Source organism: Pteropus medius, unplaced genomic scaffold (assembly GCF_902729225.1).
Source record: "Pteropus medius unplaced genomic scaffold, Ma_sr-lr_union100, whole genome shotgun sequence".
Classification (NCBI taxonomy): Eukaryota; Metazoa; Chordata; class Mammalia; order Chiroptera; family Pteropodidae; genus Pteropus; species Pteropus medius.
The window spans coordinates 23,833,619-23,852,068 of NW_024349800.1; the positions used below are offsets into that span (position 1 = coordinate 23,833,619).

Here is an 18,450-nt window from a genome sequence, read left to right on the forward strand (position 1 = left end):
ACAAGGGAAACAAAAAAATAAACAAATGGGACTACAGCAAACTAAAAATCTTTTGCACAGCAAAGAAAACCATTAACAAAATGAAAAAAACCTACTGAATGGGAGAAGATATTTGCCTATGATATATCTGACATGGGGTTAATATCCAAAAATCTATAAAGAACGCTTACAACAACAACAAAAAACAAACAATCCAATTAAAAGATGGGCCTAAATAGACATTTCTCCAAAGAAGTCATACAGATGGCTAATAGACATATGAAAAGACGCTCAAGGTAATGAATCATCAGAGAAATGCAAATTAAAACCACAGTGTGTTTTCGCCTCACACCTGAAAGCTGGCTATCATCAATTAATCAAAAACATTAAGTGTTGGCAAGGATGTGGAGAAAAAGGAACCCAAGTACACTATTGGTGGGATTGCAAATTAGTACAGTCACTATGGAAAATAGTTTGGAAATTCTTCAAAAAATTAAAAATAGAATTATCTTTTGACCCAGAAATTGCACTTCTGGGTATTTATCCAAAGAAAACCAAAACACCAGTTTGTAAAGATCTATGCACCCTTATGTTCACAGCAGCACTATTTACAATAGCCAAGATATGGAAGCAACCTAAGTGTCCATCAATAAATGACTAGATAAAGAAGTTATGGTACATATATACAATGGAATATTACTCAGCCATTAAAAAATGAAATCTTATCATTTGCAATGATATGGATGGACCTAGAGGGTATTGTGCTGAGTGAAATAAGTCAGACAGAGAAAGATAAATGCTATATGATTTCTCTTATATGCAGTATCTAAGGAACAAAAGAAATGAACAAACTAAATGAAAACAGACTCACAGATACAGAGAAAAAACTGGTGATTGCCAGAGGGTTCGAGAGTTTGGAGAGGAATAAGTGCAAAAGGTGAAGGGATGAAGAAGTACAAATTAGTATATACAGAACAGCCATAAGGAGGTAGAGTACAGGATAGGGAATATAGTCAATATTTTTGTAATAGTTGTGTGTACTGCCAGATGTGTGCTAGAATAATTGGAGGAATTGCTTTATAAATTATATAAATGTCTAACCATTGTACTGTACACCTAAAACTAATATAAATAAAATTAAATTTTAAAAAGTTAGTATGTAGACCAAAGTTTCTTAGGAAAAATAAGACACTGTTGAAGACATGTACATTTGTTAAAATTATAGCTGCTCTTTTCTTAGACATGTTTTATGCTTCTGTTTAAATTTTTGAATTTTTTTACTTGGTTAGTCATTGGTTTGCATAGAAGCATTTAGAGTTGTAGATTGATGCAGTAATAAAACTGTTCAATTTCCAGCTTGCTGTCAAAAAAAAAAAAAAACCCATAATGAGAAACCCCTGCACACCTATTATAAGGTCTATGATAAAAAGTTACTGACAACAGCAAGCACTTGTCAGAAGGCAGAGCAACTGGAACTCTCATACATTGCTGAGAATTGATGATAGAACCATCCCAGGAAACAATTTAGAAGTTTCCTATAATGTCAGACATATATTTTTCATATAAGCCAGAAATGCTATTCTTGAAGTTTTACCCTAGAGAAATGAAAACTTATGTCACACAAAAACTTGCACATGAATTTTTATAGCCATTTTACTCATAATTGCCCAAAGCTGAGAAAACAAATATCCTTCAGCAGGTGAATAAACAAACTGCTACATCTATAGGATGATATACTCTTCAGCAATTTAGAAAAACAAACTATTAATACATGTAACATCTTGGATGAATATCAGGGGCATTATAATAAGTGACAGAAGCCAGTCACAAAACTTTATACCATATGATTCAAATTATGTAACATTCTTGAAGTCGAAACTATAGTTATAGAGAAGCAATCGGTGGTTACCAGGGGTCTTGGTAGGGAAGGTGTGATTATAAAGTATGAGAGAGGTTTTTTTTTGGCATGATGAAACTAGTTTCTATTCTGATTGTGGTGGTAATGAGTCTATACTGCTTTTAAAATTCATAGAATCTACACCTTTAAAAGTCCATTTTAATGTGTAATGATTTAAATAAAATTTATAAAACCAAAAAGTATGAGTTACATAAAATTTTATAATATGATATTATCTCAGGTTTACTTGGTTAAAAAGATGCATAATAACAAGTATAGGAGCTAACTATCCAGATGAGAACTCTCAATATCTAGATTATGTTGATGCTCTTTTCCTGTTTGAATTTTTCTGCACTAATAGATCATACTTAAACTTAGGAAAGTAAAATTTATTTTAATTAAAAACTTTTACCATTCACTCTCAGGACTTCAAAGCATCACATTTGTTTCCATGATACTCCTTTTGAAGCTGTGTATGTGAAATATTTTATTTGTATATTAAAGTTAAATTTATTGCTCTTCAAAATGTAAAATATTTAATGGTAGGAAAATTAAAAGCAGTTTTCAGTGTTTTAAACATTATGATATTTAAATGATATTGTTGAAAGGTTCCAAAGTAAATTTTAAGCTACATTTTTAAATGCAGTTCAGAAGTTTGGAAAGATTCAATAATCTATAACATATTTAACCATATAATTTTTTTGTCCTTTTTTCTGATTTAAAAAACAAATCTTTATACAACAGACAAGTATTTGACAGAAGAAATGAACTTGAAAAAGACATCTGTGCTGAATCTTTGATGGGTAAGACCTTTAATAAAAAAGGTAATGGTGTCCAAGGTACCCAAAGTACTCAAAGTATAACAGAAAACAATGTTATAGCTGGCAACAGCTTTCAGTAAATGATTAAAAATAAGAAAGCTCTGGGCATTTCTAGTTAGTGTGTTACAAAACTGCCCTTGGTTGGTATAATATAAAATACCAAGTCACTTGACTGTAATAAAGGCTTAATTTTAATGAGCATACAAATAAATGTGAGGATCTTGTTAAAATGTTGATACTCACTCAGTACATCTGGCTGAAGCCCACGATCCTTAATTTCTAATAAGCTCTCAAGTGATATGTATGCTACTAGCCTAGAGATTAGTTTGAGAAACCAGGCTCTGAAGGTCCATGAGAAAAATGGCATGGTTATTATCCAATTCTGTAAGAAAAAAATGTACATAATAAGTTCTATAAGGCAGCCATGTAATATTCTTCCTAAAAATGGTACCAAAAGAAGCCTGACAAACTAACAGAGCAATCACTTCTAGCCAAGATGTTCAGCTGAGTTAGTGGCCTTCAAAGTACAATTTTAATATGCATAAGAAATTATGGAAGTAGGAAGCATAAATAACACACTGATGACTGACTGTGAAGGAACAAAAGTAATTAATAGTTTAAAGTTCTCACTATGTTCCCTTTTCACTGTATCCTAAAGATGACTCTAGGCTTGGCCTACTCATTTTCTTACCTTTCCCTGACAGTGGGCTAATTCTGCTGAACTAAGTCTTAGAGACCTTGAAATGCAAAATTTGAAAGAAAGGATGATACAGAGAAGGACAAGAGAAGCATGTGGCATTAAAAGGTTTTATATGAAGTTTTCCTTCTAGACAGCCTATAGAAGAAAATGTGCAAGAGCAACTTCACATCTGAGGGAAGTGGATAGGAGAGAAAAAGAATTTTTAAAGAAGTATTGCATAGTGCCAAGCATACGGCAGTTACTAACATTTTTCCTAACAAACTGAGGTCTACCAACTGTATGTCAGAAAGCCTATATACAGTCCCACCTCTGACTCAAAATACTGTCACTTTAACTCTTCAGTTATTCTTTCCTGTGAAATCACAATTTCAATGGCATGATTCTCATAAAGCATGGGCACTTGAATAAACAATTTAAAGTGATATTTCTGGCATTAACCGTTTGAAGATACATGATTCTCAGTAGGAAAAAAAATTGTATTTTCCCTCTGTGTTTGTCTTCCCTTAAATTTGAAGTATAGAGTTAATAATATTGAACAAGGTGCTGCACTAAGTTTAAATTAAAAGCTGGTGGTTACTAGTAAGATGACAGTGTAGGAGACCCCCAGCCCTCAATTCTCCATAGAAATACTCATTTGGCAACCATCTGTGAAGAAAAGTTCCACTATGGGAACATCAAAACCCAAGTAGAAAGTTGCAACACCCCAGTGGAGCCCAAGGCCAAGGAAAAACCCTTTGAGAAGGCATGCTCATGCCTTGGTAGCAGGCCTGCTGAATACAGACCTAGCTACAAACCCAGGAACAGCTCCATCACCCTATGGACATGGCTCCAGCCCCACTCATTCATGGTCATACTACTAGTACTGTGGATTTGGCAGGAACTACACCATCTATGACCCCAATAACAGCCCCATTGACTGCAGACCCAACTTTGGCCCTAGAAGCAACCCCATGACCAGCTCCAAATACTCAACCATGATCCCAGAGGCAGTCTCATACACCCAGGGAACTAGGAGGAGACACACTGATCTGCAACCCAAGTAATAAGCTAGCCAACTGGGGACCCAACAGTAGCCTCATCCACCTGAGGACTTGGCACAAGCTACAGTTATGGATGCCCCCAGTAACAGGCCAGCCAACCATGGATACACTGTGAAGCTGGAAGCAGCCCCATGACCCTGCTCAACTGCAGTCCTGGAGGCAAGCCCACCCATCTGGGTACCCCACAGGAATAGGTCTTTACCTGCTAAAAACAATCTGTAAAAAATGGAAGCAGTTCCTATTCCTTCAAATACACAGACACCAATTCTAGGTTACGAAGATCACAAAGAATAAGGTAAACATACCACCACCAAAGGAAACTAATAAGGTTCCAGTAACCAACCCTTTACCTGGAAAAATTGTCCTTCAAGAATGAAAGAGATAAAGATCTTCCTAAACAAAAGCTGACAGTTTATCATACTCAATCCAAGTTGAAATGAAAAAAATGATAGATAACATGAAAAATAACTCTCACTGCTAAAGAAAATATAAAGACATGTAAGTCACTTTTAACACTAGTGATATAGGCAAAATTAGTAAGAATAACTATAACCACTGAAATTTTTTAATGGAAACACAAAATAGAAAAAAGTAAAATCTGGCATCAATTCATAAAGTATGTGAGGGAAGAAGTAGAGTGTGCACTTTATGAGTGCAGTTGAAGTTGTATTAGCTTTAAACAAACTTATAACCATAAAATATTTGATGCTGCACTCCAAGTGGTAACTAGGAAAAAAAGTATATCAAACAATAAAGGCAAGCAAAAAAGAGAAACAAGAGAACTACAAAACAGAAAATAAGAAAATGTCAACAGTCCTTTTCTGTCAATAATTACTTTAAATGTAAGTGGATTAAACTCCTCAACCAAAAGACATACAGTTACTGAATGGATTAAAAATAAGACTCAACTTATACACTGTCTACAAGAGACTCACTTTAGATTTAAGGACACACATAGGCTAAAATTGAAAGGGGTGGAGTAAGATATTCCATGCAAATGGTAATCAAAAGAGAACAAGAGTCACTATATCAGACAAAATAATCTTTAAGTCAAAAACTGTCACAAGGCAGACATCATTATATAATGATAAAAATCAATTCACCAGGAAGGTATAACAAGGTATAACAATTATAAATAAATATGCTTGCAACATCAAATATAAACCTAGAAATACATAAACATTTATTAATATAAAAAGCAAACATCAATGGGCAGAAGACCTGAACAGATACTTCTCCAAAGAGGAAATACAAATGGCTAACAGACATATGAAAAGATGCTCAAGGTCGCTAATCATCAGAGAAATACAAATTAAAACCACCTCACACCTATCAGAATAGCTATCATCAATAAATCAAAAACAGCAAGTGCTGGCAAGGATACGGAGAAAAGGGAACCCTTATACACTGTTGGTGGGATTGCAAATTGGTGCAGCCACTATGGAAAACAGTATGGAGGTTTCTCAAAAAATTAAAAATGGATATACCTTTTGACCCAGCAATTGTACTTCTGGGTATTTATCCAAAGAAAACCAAAACAATAATTAGTAAAGATCTATGCATCCCAATATTCATGGCAGCACAATTTACAAAAGCCAAGATATGGAAGCAACCTAAATGCCCATCAACAGCAATTGGATAAAGAAATTATGGTTCGTATATACAATGGAATATTACTCAGCGATTAAAAAAGTAGGAAATCCTACCATTTGCAATGACATGGATGGACCTAGAGGTTATTATGCTGAATGAAATAAGTCAGACAAAGATAAATACCATATGATTTCACGTATATGTGGAATCTAAGGAACAAAAAGAACAAACTAATCAAAAACAGACTCACAAATATAGTGGACAATTTGGTGACAGACAGAGGGGAGGGGGGTTGGGGACTTGGAGAATGGGGTGAAGGATTAAAGAAGTACAAATTAGTAGTTGATAGTTGGGCACAAGGATGGGGAGCACAGGGAATGCAGTTAGCATTAATATGATGGCTAAGTGAAAGGCCAGGGGAGGGAGGGAGCAATTGGGGGAATCGTTTTATGAACAATATAGATGTCTAACCAATGTGCTGTATACTTGAAACAAATTTAAATAAATTTATTTAAAAAAAATAGTCACAAGGATGTAAAGTACAGCATGGGGAATATAGTCAATGATACTATAATAACTATGCATGGTGTCAGATAGGTACTAGACTTATTGGGCTGATCATTTCATAAGTTACATAAATGTCTAATCACTATGTTGTATGCCCAAAACTAATATAATATTGTATTTCAACTGTAATGAAAAATAAAATATAAATGTTTAAAAAATAAAAATAAATCTTCATGTATCCCCTCTAAAAAAAAAAAATTCCTCCTGCCACTCTTCCTCTTTCTCTTTGTGCCTTTCAGAGTTGGGAGGTGGAGAGGAGGGCACTGGAATGGTGAGAATGGGAGAGAGGCTAAAGCAACACTACCTGGCTCAAATCTCACCTTTCTTTCTCACGCACTGTATGACCTTAGGCAGGGTATTCAAACTTTCTGTGCCTCAGTTTTCTCTATGTAAAATGAGGATAATAACAGAATGAATCCCACAGAGTTAGTCAGAATGATTTAATACATATAAAGTACTTGTATGTCTGCTCTGATCTCCCTTGATGGGTCCTTCCAGACATTGTTTAAGGGTGCCTTCCTTTCCTCTCATCTACCAGGCCTCTGAGGGCTGGAATTAAGTCTTTAGTCTACTGACTTTATTTTATCAACTTTTAACAAAATGTCTGGCACATAGTAGCTTTTCAAAACATGTAGAATTTTACTAAACTTCTCGACTAATCCCAGAAATACTTGATGTGGTTCAAAAGAGAGGAGGCTACAGACCACCTTAATAGGTAGTTTGTCTGAGATGGAAGGGAAATCCTTCATAAAAAAGTTTAGATCAGAGTCCTACAATTGACATGTTTTCCTTGTTGTAGTTGTTTTAACCACTCTCTCTATTGGACTGTAGGTTCAGTAAGAGCAGCATTTTGAAAGAGCATGCTAGTCAGTTTTCTTCTATTTGCTCCTCCAAATCCACTCCCCATACTTTTCCACCTGTTTTCCCCCAAAGCAGGAAGGTGATCTGTAGGAACTATATCAATGGCCCCCCTAGTCCTCCAGCTTCCTGTGATGTGTAGACACTGAAGCCACAGCATTAAGCCAGAGAAAGAAAAGTTAGGGTCTTTTTTCCCCCAGGGTCCTGACCTGTAGGGTACCCTCAGAAGGTCCTTCTCTGTATGACTGTAAACGTGCTTTTTCCTGGGTTTTTGGACCTAGGGTGGTAACAGCTCTATTATTATTGGGACCAACACTTATAATTTCTCTCCACTTTTCTCCCAGATTAGTTGAAAGTCTCTTGCTTAAACCCTCTAGAAATAATCTAGTTTGAAAGTTCCATCTGTTTCCTGCTGGAACCCTGATGAATACAGTACTCTAGATATACAAAGGGAGAACCATAAAACAATTGTCATGTTTCCTATGCCTATGCATCCAGATAGCAACTACTCTTCCTCTTTTATGCTCAGTTGGGATCTAACTGTTCTCCCTCCACTGCTCCCAAATGATTCCTATAAATCTCTCCGTGATTCTGAAATGATAAAGGCTTCTCTGTTCATTTTTCTTCTCCTTCAGGGAATTATTTTAAGAAAAAAGATCTCTGTCATAACTTAGGGATAATTTTCTATTTCTTCATTTATGTTTTATTTATTTTTTTGGTATTTTTTGAGACATCATTTGATTATATTCTGCTGTCCATGTTTAAATTTAACTATAGGTGCTAATATATGCTGCGTGTAAAGCAGTAAATTTTTCAAATGAATTTTGCTCTTAATTTTTTTTTTCAGTGAATAAGAGTTTTAAATAAACTTACAAACATGCCATTAACAAGAAATAGAGTTTAAAATAAATTTTCGAGATAATACAGATATAATAGAGATGCTTCTACTTTTCACTGCATACTTCCTGCAATGTAGTCCAGATGTTAAAACAACTTTAAAACACATTTGGGAATAAGTGACTGATATTCATTTACAATGAGCTTGTCTCTATATATTATTTTTGGAGGTTCTACTATGGAATATGAAAATGAACGGCAAAATTATTGCTAATCTTTTTTCTCTTGCAGGTGTAATCTTATTGTTACACAGCTCTTTTTGTTTGTAAATCAATCCTTCCATTTGGTTAGGATGATTTTCCACTAAAGGCTTTGTCCTATTTGTTTATTTTGGCTTCCAAAGAGACCGATATTCAAAAGTAAAGCAGACAATAAAAATATAAAGCCGGAAATCTGTTAAACAAAATGATAATAAAGCTCCTTGCCACAAATAGACCTAAAATCCAAAAAAGTCTAGTAGTGAATTCTACATCTTCACTATTTAAAAATATGATTTGATATTAACCATGTGTATTTCTCTATTTTACGTTCATCATCTTTGTGTTGTCTTCCCTTTTGTGACCATTATTCTTGATGTTATACAAAAGAGTCGAATGTAGTAGGGTCAATGCCTATACAAAGTCAATCAGGTTTGGCCTATCTTGTAATGCTTTAACAGAATTGACAATAATAGTCAGAAGATCTTTATGGGAAGGCTAACTAAGCTGCACTATACTGGTAAATGGCCAAGGAAGTGAGTGCTGGTTTCCATGAAGATTCAGGGCAGGGCAGAATGATCAAAACTCTCACAAAGGCACGTATGCATTTTGGGATTCATTTAAGTGCTGCTTTTCCAACTGATAAAACCATGTTTCATCAATTTCCAGTTGCACATTTGAAGAAAAATGTCACTTAATAATTATTGGTGTCTCACAATTGCTGTTGGCCAGCAAGGTTGACATGAAGGTTCTGCCAGGGCAGAGCAAGACAGGGCAGGCCATGGGCCATGGTTGACATTTTATCTGTTGCAAATAAAGGGGCTCACTTGATTTGGAGTGGTATGTAATACCCATTTCCAGTGACATGTTATAATTATGTTGAAAGAAGTAAGAGAAACCACATTTAATGAATTATAGAAAAGTATGACAACAATGAATGAACAAATAGAAATCATCAAGAAGGAGAAATTATAAAAAAAAAAGAATTCTGGAGTTGAAAAGTATAATAGCTGAAATAAAAATTCACTAGAAAGTACAAAAGCAAATTTGAAATAGAAGAATCAGTGAAATTGAAAATTGTGCAAAAGAAATAACTCAATCTGAAGAGCTGACAATAGACATAAATGAACAGAGCCTTAGATATCTGTGGAACATCAAGCATACCAATATATGTGAAAGTCCTAGAAGAAGAGAAGGTAGAGGAAGAAAAATTCTTGAAGAAACAATGGTTGAAATTCAAATTTGATGAAGAATATTAATTTATGCATCCATGAAGCTCAATGAGATGCAAGTAAGATACATACAAAGAGATTCACATCTGGATACATCATAGTAAAACTATGGAAAGACAGAAGATCCTGAATACAGAAAGAGAAAAACAGAGCACTAGAAATGGTATGTGTGTTAATATAAAATACTCTATAGGTATATTTTTTCCTCATTTCCCATCTAAATTATTTAAAAGACCTAAGTTGTAAGACTATTGTATTGGGCTTATTACTTTAATAGATATAACTATACATGACAATATTAGCACAAAAGGGGAGAGAATGGAGCCATTTTAGAAATTTTCTGTATTTTACTGGTATTTGGTATTACTCTGAAGGAGATTGTAAAAAAATAAGATAAATGTTATAATCTTTATAACTACTAAGAAAATATTTTAAAATATAGTTTAAAAATCTACAGAGGAATTAAAATGGTATACTAAAAGTATTTACTTAAGACAAAAGAAGGCGGTTGAGGAGAAATAGAGGAACCAAAAAAAAACAGGCAGTGCATAGAAAAACAGCAAAAATGGGAAAGCTTAACTATATTAAAGTTAACTATATTAATTATTACATTATATGTAAATGGTTTAAAAACTCTATCAGACTTGATTTTAAAAAGCAAACCAACTACATGCTGTCTGTAAGAGAGACACTGTAGATTCAAGAATATAACTAAATTGAATGTGAAAATGTGGAGACAGATATGAATCCAAAAAGTAGCCATGAGAGAGCTGGAGTGATTATATTAACATTAGGCAAAATAGATTCCATAACAAAAGCTATTACTAGATACAAAGAGAAATGTTTTGAATAAAAGGATCAATACATCAGAAGGATTTAACAATGATAAATATATTTGTACCTAACAACAGAGCAAAACCTGACAAGAGTTAAAAGGAAAACATAAAATGTTAGTTAGAGATTTCCATAACTGATAGAACAACTGGGCAGAATAGCAGCAAGGACATAAAACACTATCAAGCAACTTAACTTAACTTACATTTATAGAACTTGACTCAATGTATGCAGAATACACATTCTCTTTAAGCTTACATGGAGCATTTTCCAGGACAGACCAGGCTATGCCATAAATGCTTAAATTACAAGAGTGGTTTAAAATCAATAATTTAATTTTCATTGTTGGGTGAGAGAAAAAGGGTAAATTAAACCCAAAATAAGTACAGGAAATAAGAGCAGAAAGCAATGAAATAGAAAGCAAACAGAGAAAATTAACATAGCCCAAAGATGACTCTCTAAAGTTTAATAAGAGTAATAATACTGATTATTAATATTAACATAATTAAGAAAAAGGAAATAATAGAGCTGTTAAAACATACAGAACAAAAAAATGAAAGAACAGGAAAAAAGGAGAGAAAACTCAAAGTATTAGGAATAGAGAGGATAACACTAGGCATCCTACAGTTATCATAAAATTATACATAATTTTATGTTAATATAATTTCAATGAAATAGACAAATTCCTTGAAAAACCTCAATCAAATTCCTTGAAAAACCTCAATCAACCATCAAACTGATGCAAAATAAAATAGAAAATCTGAATTGTCCTATATCTATTAAAGAAACTGAATTATAAAATGTTCCCTCAAAGAAAACATGGGCCCACATGGCTCCGGTGGTATATTCTGTTAACCTTTTAATAAAGAAATAATATCAATCTTACACAAACTATTTAAAAAATAGAGGTGGTGGTAACAATTCTTAATTCATAAGGCCAGCAGTACTCATACTCAAACCAGACAAATACATGACAAGAAAACTATAGATCAATATCCTTCATGAGCGCAGACTAAAATTCCTTAAAATATTCTCTAATTAAAGTCATCAACATATAAAAAGTTAACACATTATGTCCAAGTTAGGTTTATCCCAGGAAGGAAAGATTGGTTTAACATTAGAAAATAATGCAATTCACCATAATAACAGAATTTTGTAAATAAAAAAAACCTATATGATCATTTCAAATGACATGAAATCACCTATGATAAAATTCAAACCCATTCAAAAAGCTCTCCGAAAATTAGAAATAAACTGGAATGTTCTTAATTTGATAAAGGGTAACTTCAAAAAATCTACAGCTAACAAACTTTATAGTGAAATATTGGATACTTTCTCCCTAAGATTGGGAACAAGAGAAAACATCTCCTCTTAATAACTTCTGTTCAACAACTTATTCTGGAGTATAATAAGCTAGTGAAATAAGGCAAGAAACAGAAATAAAATGTATAAAGACCTAAAAGGCAGAAGTATAACTTTTTATTTCCAGATGGCATGACTAAGTATCTAGAAAATGCTAAGGAATTTACAAAAGAATTACTCATGAATCTCCAAAGCCTTATGCTAAGTGCCAGAACCCAGATGAAAGAGCATCTATTCCATTTGAATGAAGTTCAAAGATGAAACTAACCATTGGTGGTAGAAATCAGAAGTGGAGACATTATGAAAGGTGGAAATTGACAGGTGGAGAATACAGGTAGTAGCTGGGTAATGGAAGTATTTATCAGGGTATGTTTACATAAGTGAGTATATTATCAAAACTCATCAAATTGTACACTTAAGATCTATGCATATCATTGTACACAAATTTTAGCTCATAAAATTGTTAGTAATATGACTGTGAATTATCCTTCCACTTTTTGCTTTACTATTCTAGGCATCAGTTTTGCATAGCACACACTCTTCCTAATTGAAACTACAATCACTGTTGAGAGCAATGTGAATGGAGATAAGCATCTGGATGCCCTGAATCAAACCAAATCATGACTGGCATCACCATATTCAATATGCGCAGTTTTTATTTTTAAAATCTTATTTGCGGTTGTAATACACTTACGTGTTCTTTACTCTCTAGCCAAAAGACACAGGCTATTATATTTAATTCCCATAAAACCATCAATGTACACATTTGCATAATATTAATAATAAATCTCATAATGGCAAAGGAATTCTTCGAAGACTGCGCTTAAATATCACTGCTGAGGGAAATCTGGAATTCACTCTAACTGACCTTACTTGGCTAAAAATGGACTCTTCTTTCATTAATTAATGGAAATAAAGCCTGATGATTTATTTCCATTTGTCAAATGAGCAACGTTTAAATAACTATGGATGTTGATGGGGTATGCTAGGTGTCTGGGAAAATCTCGGCCCAGATACTCATTCACCTCTTATGCTTGATTACTATACCTGCCTATTTTTTGCCTGCCTACCTGCTTCCAGTCTCTCTTACCTTGTCAACCCATCATGCATATATGGCTACCAGAATAATTTTCCTAAAAACTGACTTTCTCATGCCAATGGTCTTCTCCCACTCCTAAATATTACTAAATAGGATTTTATTTATTTTGCAAAGATTTTTATTAAAATGTAGCTAATATACAATATTACATAAGTTTCAAGTGTACAACATAATTATTTGACATTCATATACCTAAAGAAATGATCACCGTAAGCCCAGCAACCATCTGACACCATGCAACGCTATCATGATATTATTGACTATATTCCCCATGCTGTACATTACATCCCTATGACTTGTTTTATACCTGGAAATCTGAACCTCTTATTCCCATTCACCTCTCTCCGCTTTTTTATTAAATAGCCCTTTAAAATCTCTTAGCAATTACAGGACATCACTAATGCCAGTGAGTAATCTCACTGAATAAAAGTACCATATGTCAATCTACATTTGGAATTTCAACATTCAAGCTATGTATCACAATACTGCATATTTACTGGGTGCCTTTCTGGCCAGGCACTGTCCAAGGTGTTCAGAATCAATAGATGAATATAAAAGAGTTCTTTGTTAGTTAACAATGAATTTCGGAAACAAGGCATAGACATTAGATAAAGAACAGCAATAATGCGAAGGTCTCCGATTAAAAACCACTATTTAAGCAATAGTTTTCCTAAGAGTTCATTCAGGTCAGCTTCTGCAGGAGGTAGACCTTAAAACTGAAAAACAAAGGCTTCATTTGGAGGAATATGTGAGGGTAGGGTACAGGAAGAAATCAACTAGCTAGGAGGATGATGTCTAATTATGGAAGTTTTGGCAAATCAGGCTGTTGAGTTTCCGACTTCATTCCACAGGTGGGTGGTGAGGGGTAGTTAGATATTTCTGGGTTGAGAAGTAACATGTGGAAATAGTTTTCTGAGTACAAAGCTATCTTCTCTGTATAGAGTTCTCCTATGGACAATAAAACAGGCCATAGGAGCAGCTAAGGGTAGAAGTAGAGTAAAAAGAGAAAACAGTGTTTGAGGAGTCAGGACTAGAGGCAGCCACACAGCGATCCCCAAACACCAGGGTCAGACGGCTTTTACAATTCTCATTGCCTCCAATTGTTTTCTATTCCTGTGTTTCTTTCATCAGACATGAAGTCCTTGCAGGCAGAATCTATGTATTATTAATTGTTGTAACTGTATCAATTATTGTTTTTTTAATTATGTTGTAATAATTAATGTTAATTGCTGGCATATGGCAGGGACTCAAATCTTTGTTTTAAAAACACATTAACATCAAGAGGTATTTCAGGACTCTGGTCTCAGGATTTTTATTACTCCAAATTTACAGCCTTTAACTTCTGCAAATCTATAGATTGTGGCTAGATGCACCTTTGGGTGAGGTCCTCAATTCAAAGGCCACAGCCTTGTTATCATGGGCACCACATTTCCTAGAGAAGAGGCATATCAAAAAACGTACATGGTCTTTTGGCATCTGCAATAGAGGTTAAAGATCCTCTTTGTTCTGACTGACAGGTTCTTATGAATTCTTCAAGTTGTAGGTGCTGATGGAGTTGAAACCATCAGAAATGGAACAGCTTTACTCCAATGCCTACTCAGCACTCTCTTCCTACAGCTCTCTATCTCCCTCTTTGAAGCACTGGCAGGTTCCTTAATATGAGTGACAGCCCTTACTGTGCATAATCATAGCAAACCCCAAATAAGTAATTAAATGAATGACTGATTAAATGAATCATTGCAAGATATGGAAAACTGTTATTCTGCAATGACAATTTCCAATCAATGTGAACACGAAATATTTATAATTTACAGCAACAGAGTCATAGAAGGAGGTCCCAGAATCAGGAGACAATGCCACCTAGAATTTAGTTTTCTGTTTCTCTGTATTTTCTTTATAGTCCCATGCATTCTGTAACAACTCAGTCTTTGCTATCTTTCTTTCTAAATTCTGTTCATCTTTCAAGTCCCAGCTCAAGCTCACATTTTCTCAAGTTATTTAGCCCCATAGTGTAGTTAATTTCTCTAAAATTTTAGCCTTTATTTAATTAACCTTAAGTTGCTTTGAGATATCTCTTCTTCTCAAGTGTTATTTTCAACCCAATTTGACACAGTTACTATCAGTATTGCACAGTACTAGGTGCTAGATGGGAGGGGTAGGATGAAAATGAGAAAGACATAAGCACTTCCTTTAAGTATTCAGTATGTTAGTATAAAGATCCAAGGCATAAACAACCAATGCCATGAAAAAAAAACAAAAAACAAAAAAACAAAGAATAAATAATAATGATATAAATGAAGATGAACATAAATAAAATGTAATGGGGTTTGAGAAGAAGTCACGCCAGGTTGGTGGCTACGGCAAGTATTATTTATTCTATCCAACACCTTTTCTTTTTTTTTTCTTCTATTAAAAGATTATTTTCCCCATTTCTGCTCTCTAGCTTCAATATATGACCATCTGGCCACAGTGATTAGTCTCAAGGTTGGACATGTGACCTAAACCAAGCCAAATTGAGTCCTCCCTCAGAAATTTTTACAAACTCTAGCCGAGGGAGAGAGCTTCTTTTCCTTTCTGGTTAAAAGCTATAAAACTGTAAGCTTGAAATAAAATGTAGCCACATCCACTTCTGACAGACAGAAGAGATGGTCTGAGACAATTTCATAGGCATGTAGAGAGAAACAAAAATAAGCAGACAGACCGTCCTGATCATTTTCAAGTTCCTGACTGCTATGGACTGAGTGTCTGTGTCTCAAGATCCATATGTTAAAGCTCTAATTCCCAATACAATGGTTCTTGCAGGTGGAGCCTCTGGAAGATAATTAGGTTTAGATGAGGTCATGAGAGTAGAGCCCCCATGATGAGATTTGTGTCCAAGAGAGGGAAAGACCAGAATTACCCACCCCTCATTCTCTGCCATGTGAAGATACAACATAGGGTCTATCTCCATTCCAAAAAGAGGGTCCTTGCCAGGAACCAAATTTCTTGGCATCTTGATCAGAACTTTGAGAAATAAATGTTTGTTGTTTAAGCTACTCAGTCTTTAGTATTTTGTTATAGCTGACTGGGTTGACTAAGACACTGATCCTAGCTATTGCTAGGCCAGATTCAGCCCACCTCGCCCTTACACGATTTGATTACTTGAGTTAATAAGTTTTTAGTTTTTGCTTAACTGAGTTTGAGCTGGGTTCCTGTCACCTGCAAACTGTCTAGGCTCATTTGGGAAAATCAGAAATACTGAATAGAGAACAAAACATTTGAGACTGGCCTTGAAGGATGGCTAGGATTCCAAAAAGTGGACAGAATACAGGAACATTCACAAACAAAATCAGAGAGCAGGGAAAGGACAGGATTGGAGCCGGAAAGGAAGCATTTAGGGGTTTGGTGGGAAATAAAGCTGAAGAGGAAATTGTGGCATTGTTACAGAATCTTGAAAGTGATGTTGCGAAGATGTTTTCTTCTTAAAGCTTCCAATGATGTGGTAGGCAAAATAGTGACCCCCAGAGATGCCCACATCCTAATCTCTGGAATAGAGAAAAGGGACATTGCAGATAAGATTAAACTAAGGATCTTGAGATGGGTATATTATTCTGAATTATATGGAAGGGCCCAACATAATCGCAAGGGTCCTTACCTGAGGAAGGCAGAAGGGTCAGAGCAAGACGAAGAAATGTGACTATGAAAGCAGAATCAGAGAAGGAGATGAGACAATGGAAGCAGAGGTTCTAGAGAGAGATGTTGAAAACATTTGCTACTGGCTTTGAAGATAAAAGAGGGAGCTATGTGCAAGCAGATTCTAGGAGCTGGAAAGGGCAAGAAAACAGATTCTCCCCTAGAAGATCCAAAAAGAATGGAGGCCCATCGACACCTTGACATCAGACCAGTAAAACTGAATTCAGTCTTCTGATCTTCAGGGCTAAAAGGTAATACATTTATGTAGGTATAAGCCGCTAATTTTGGTAACTTGCTATAGAATTCTGCAGTGGGAAACTAACACAAATGTTTTATGTTTGTTAAATGCTTTCTAACTTTTCAGATGTCAATGTCAGTAGCTATATTGTCAGCTCCTGGGTGTAAATCCCACGTCTCATACTTCTGTGTGTTTTTACACAGAGATTTTGTGCAGAGCAGGGTCAATTAAATCTTACTAGTTTGTATAATTCACTGTAAGTCACCCCATTAGAAGTATATCATTTTACATATGAATATAAAAAATGTCTTACCCTTTAAAAAATTATTCAGTACTATCATGATCATCACAAAATATTCCTTCTTTTCCTTCTACCTCTTCACTTATGTGAAAGGGTAGAAAAACTGACAAGTGACAGATGGACTGGACTTGGGCTTGAGATATATTATGTTTTGGTGTGATTTTAATACTGTTGAAATTTTGTCAATTTAAGTATTTGATGCCTAAGAGAACTATTTTGTAGTTTATTCTACCTTACAGATTCTGCATTAAAAACCATCCAGCATATTTTGATAATATAATTGCTATGGCAGAAGAGTTATGCCAAAAATAAATGTTCTGCATTTTTTTTTTCATCTTACAGATATCATTGATTAGAAAATAGTGTTAAATGTCTAAAATATTAAAAACATACTATCTACATCTAAATATTATCAGTCTTTTATAGAACTCAAATAGGAAATTAAGTATTTATATGTATAGACTATAACTACATTAATAAAAAAGGGCTAGGTCCTGTATTTTTGCTGCTGATTTTATTTCTTATAGAATGAAGGTTTATTTTTACATTTTTTGAACTTTTGAAAATGTCTGGTGATATGTTAAAATGTCTGGTTATTTGTTATTTTATTTGTGGAGCAGGGAATTTCATCATACTACAAACTGAACAGCTTTCAAATACAGATTGAAATATCTGTTTGACATACAGACCCATCCAGATATAAATATATTCAACCTCCTTGGGCAAAAGAAATCTACTGGCTGTATAACAAAGTGACCTATTTAGGAAAAAGGTCAGCTGATTATAAAAAATCAAAATGATAAACAAAACAACTCTAGGATGAGGAAGGGATAGAGAAATATCATTTTACCTAAGGGAGAGAAACTATTCAAATCACACAACTACCAAAAGTCAAGCAAGTGCTTCTGCAGTGCTAGGGTCATATGAGGTTTATGCCAGCTATCTAACCTTCAGCAAGCCACTCAAGTTCACCAGTCTTTCTATTATATGGGAAAGTTGATAAAAAAAAAGTCACCTATCACATATGAATTCAGCCAGGCACTAAATTAAGCTGACAGTTATCTGTTACAATTGGGAGTGGACAGACCGATTGAAAGAGCCTGGGTCCAAAAATTTTCCCTGGTTTGAATGGCTTGGTTAGCTCAATCTAAAGTGAATGAAAT

The 18,450-nt window shown here is 34.5% G+C and overlaps 1 protein-coding gene across 5 annotated transcripts in view; it reads left to right on the forward strand.

The window, feature by feature from the left end:
- WDPCP (WD repeat containing planar cell polarity effector) overlaps positions 1-18,450 on the forward strand; it is a 331,453-nt gene that overhangs the window by 283,482 nt on the left and 29,521 nt on the right. For 3 of the 5 annotated variants that reach the window (XM_039887008.1, XM_039887010.1, XM_039887017.1), the window contains one exon: positions 2,621-2,700. The exons of 1 other annotated variant lie outside the window; for it this stretch is intronic. In XM_039887008.1, the coding sequence (XP_039742942.1) occupies positions 2,621-2,700 (80 nt within the window). The remainder of the gene's footprint in view (positions 1-2,620; positions 2,701-18,450) is intronic. One more of the 5 variants, XM_039887009.1, reaches the window with a different exon arrangement.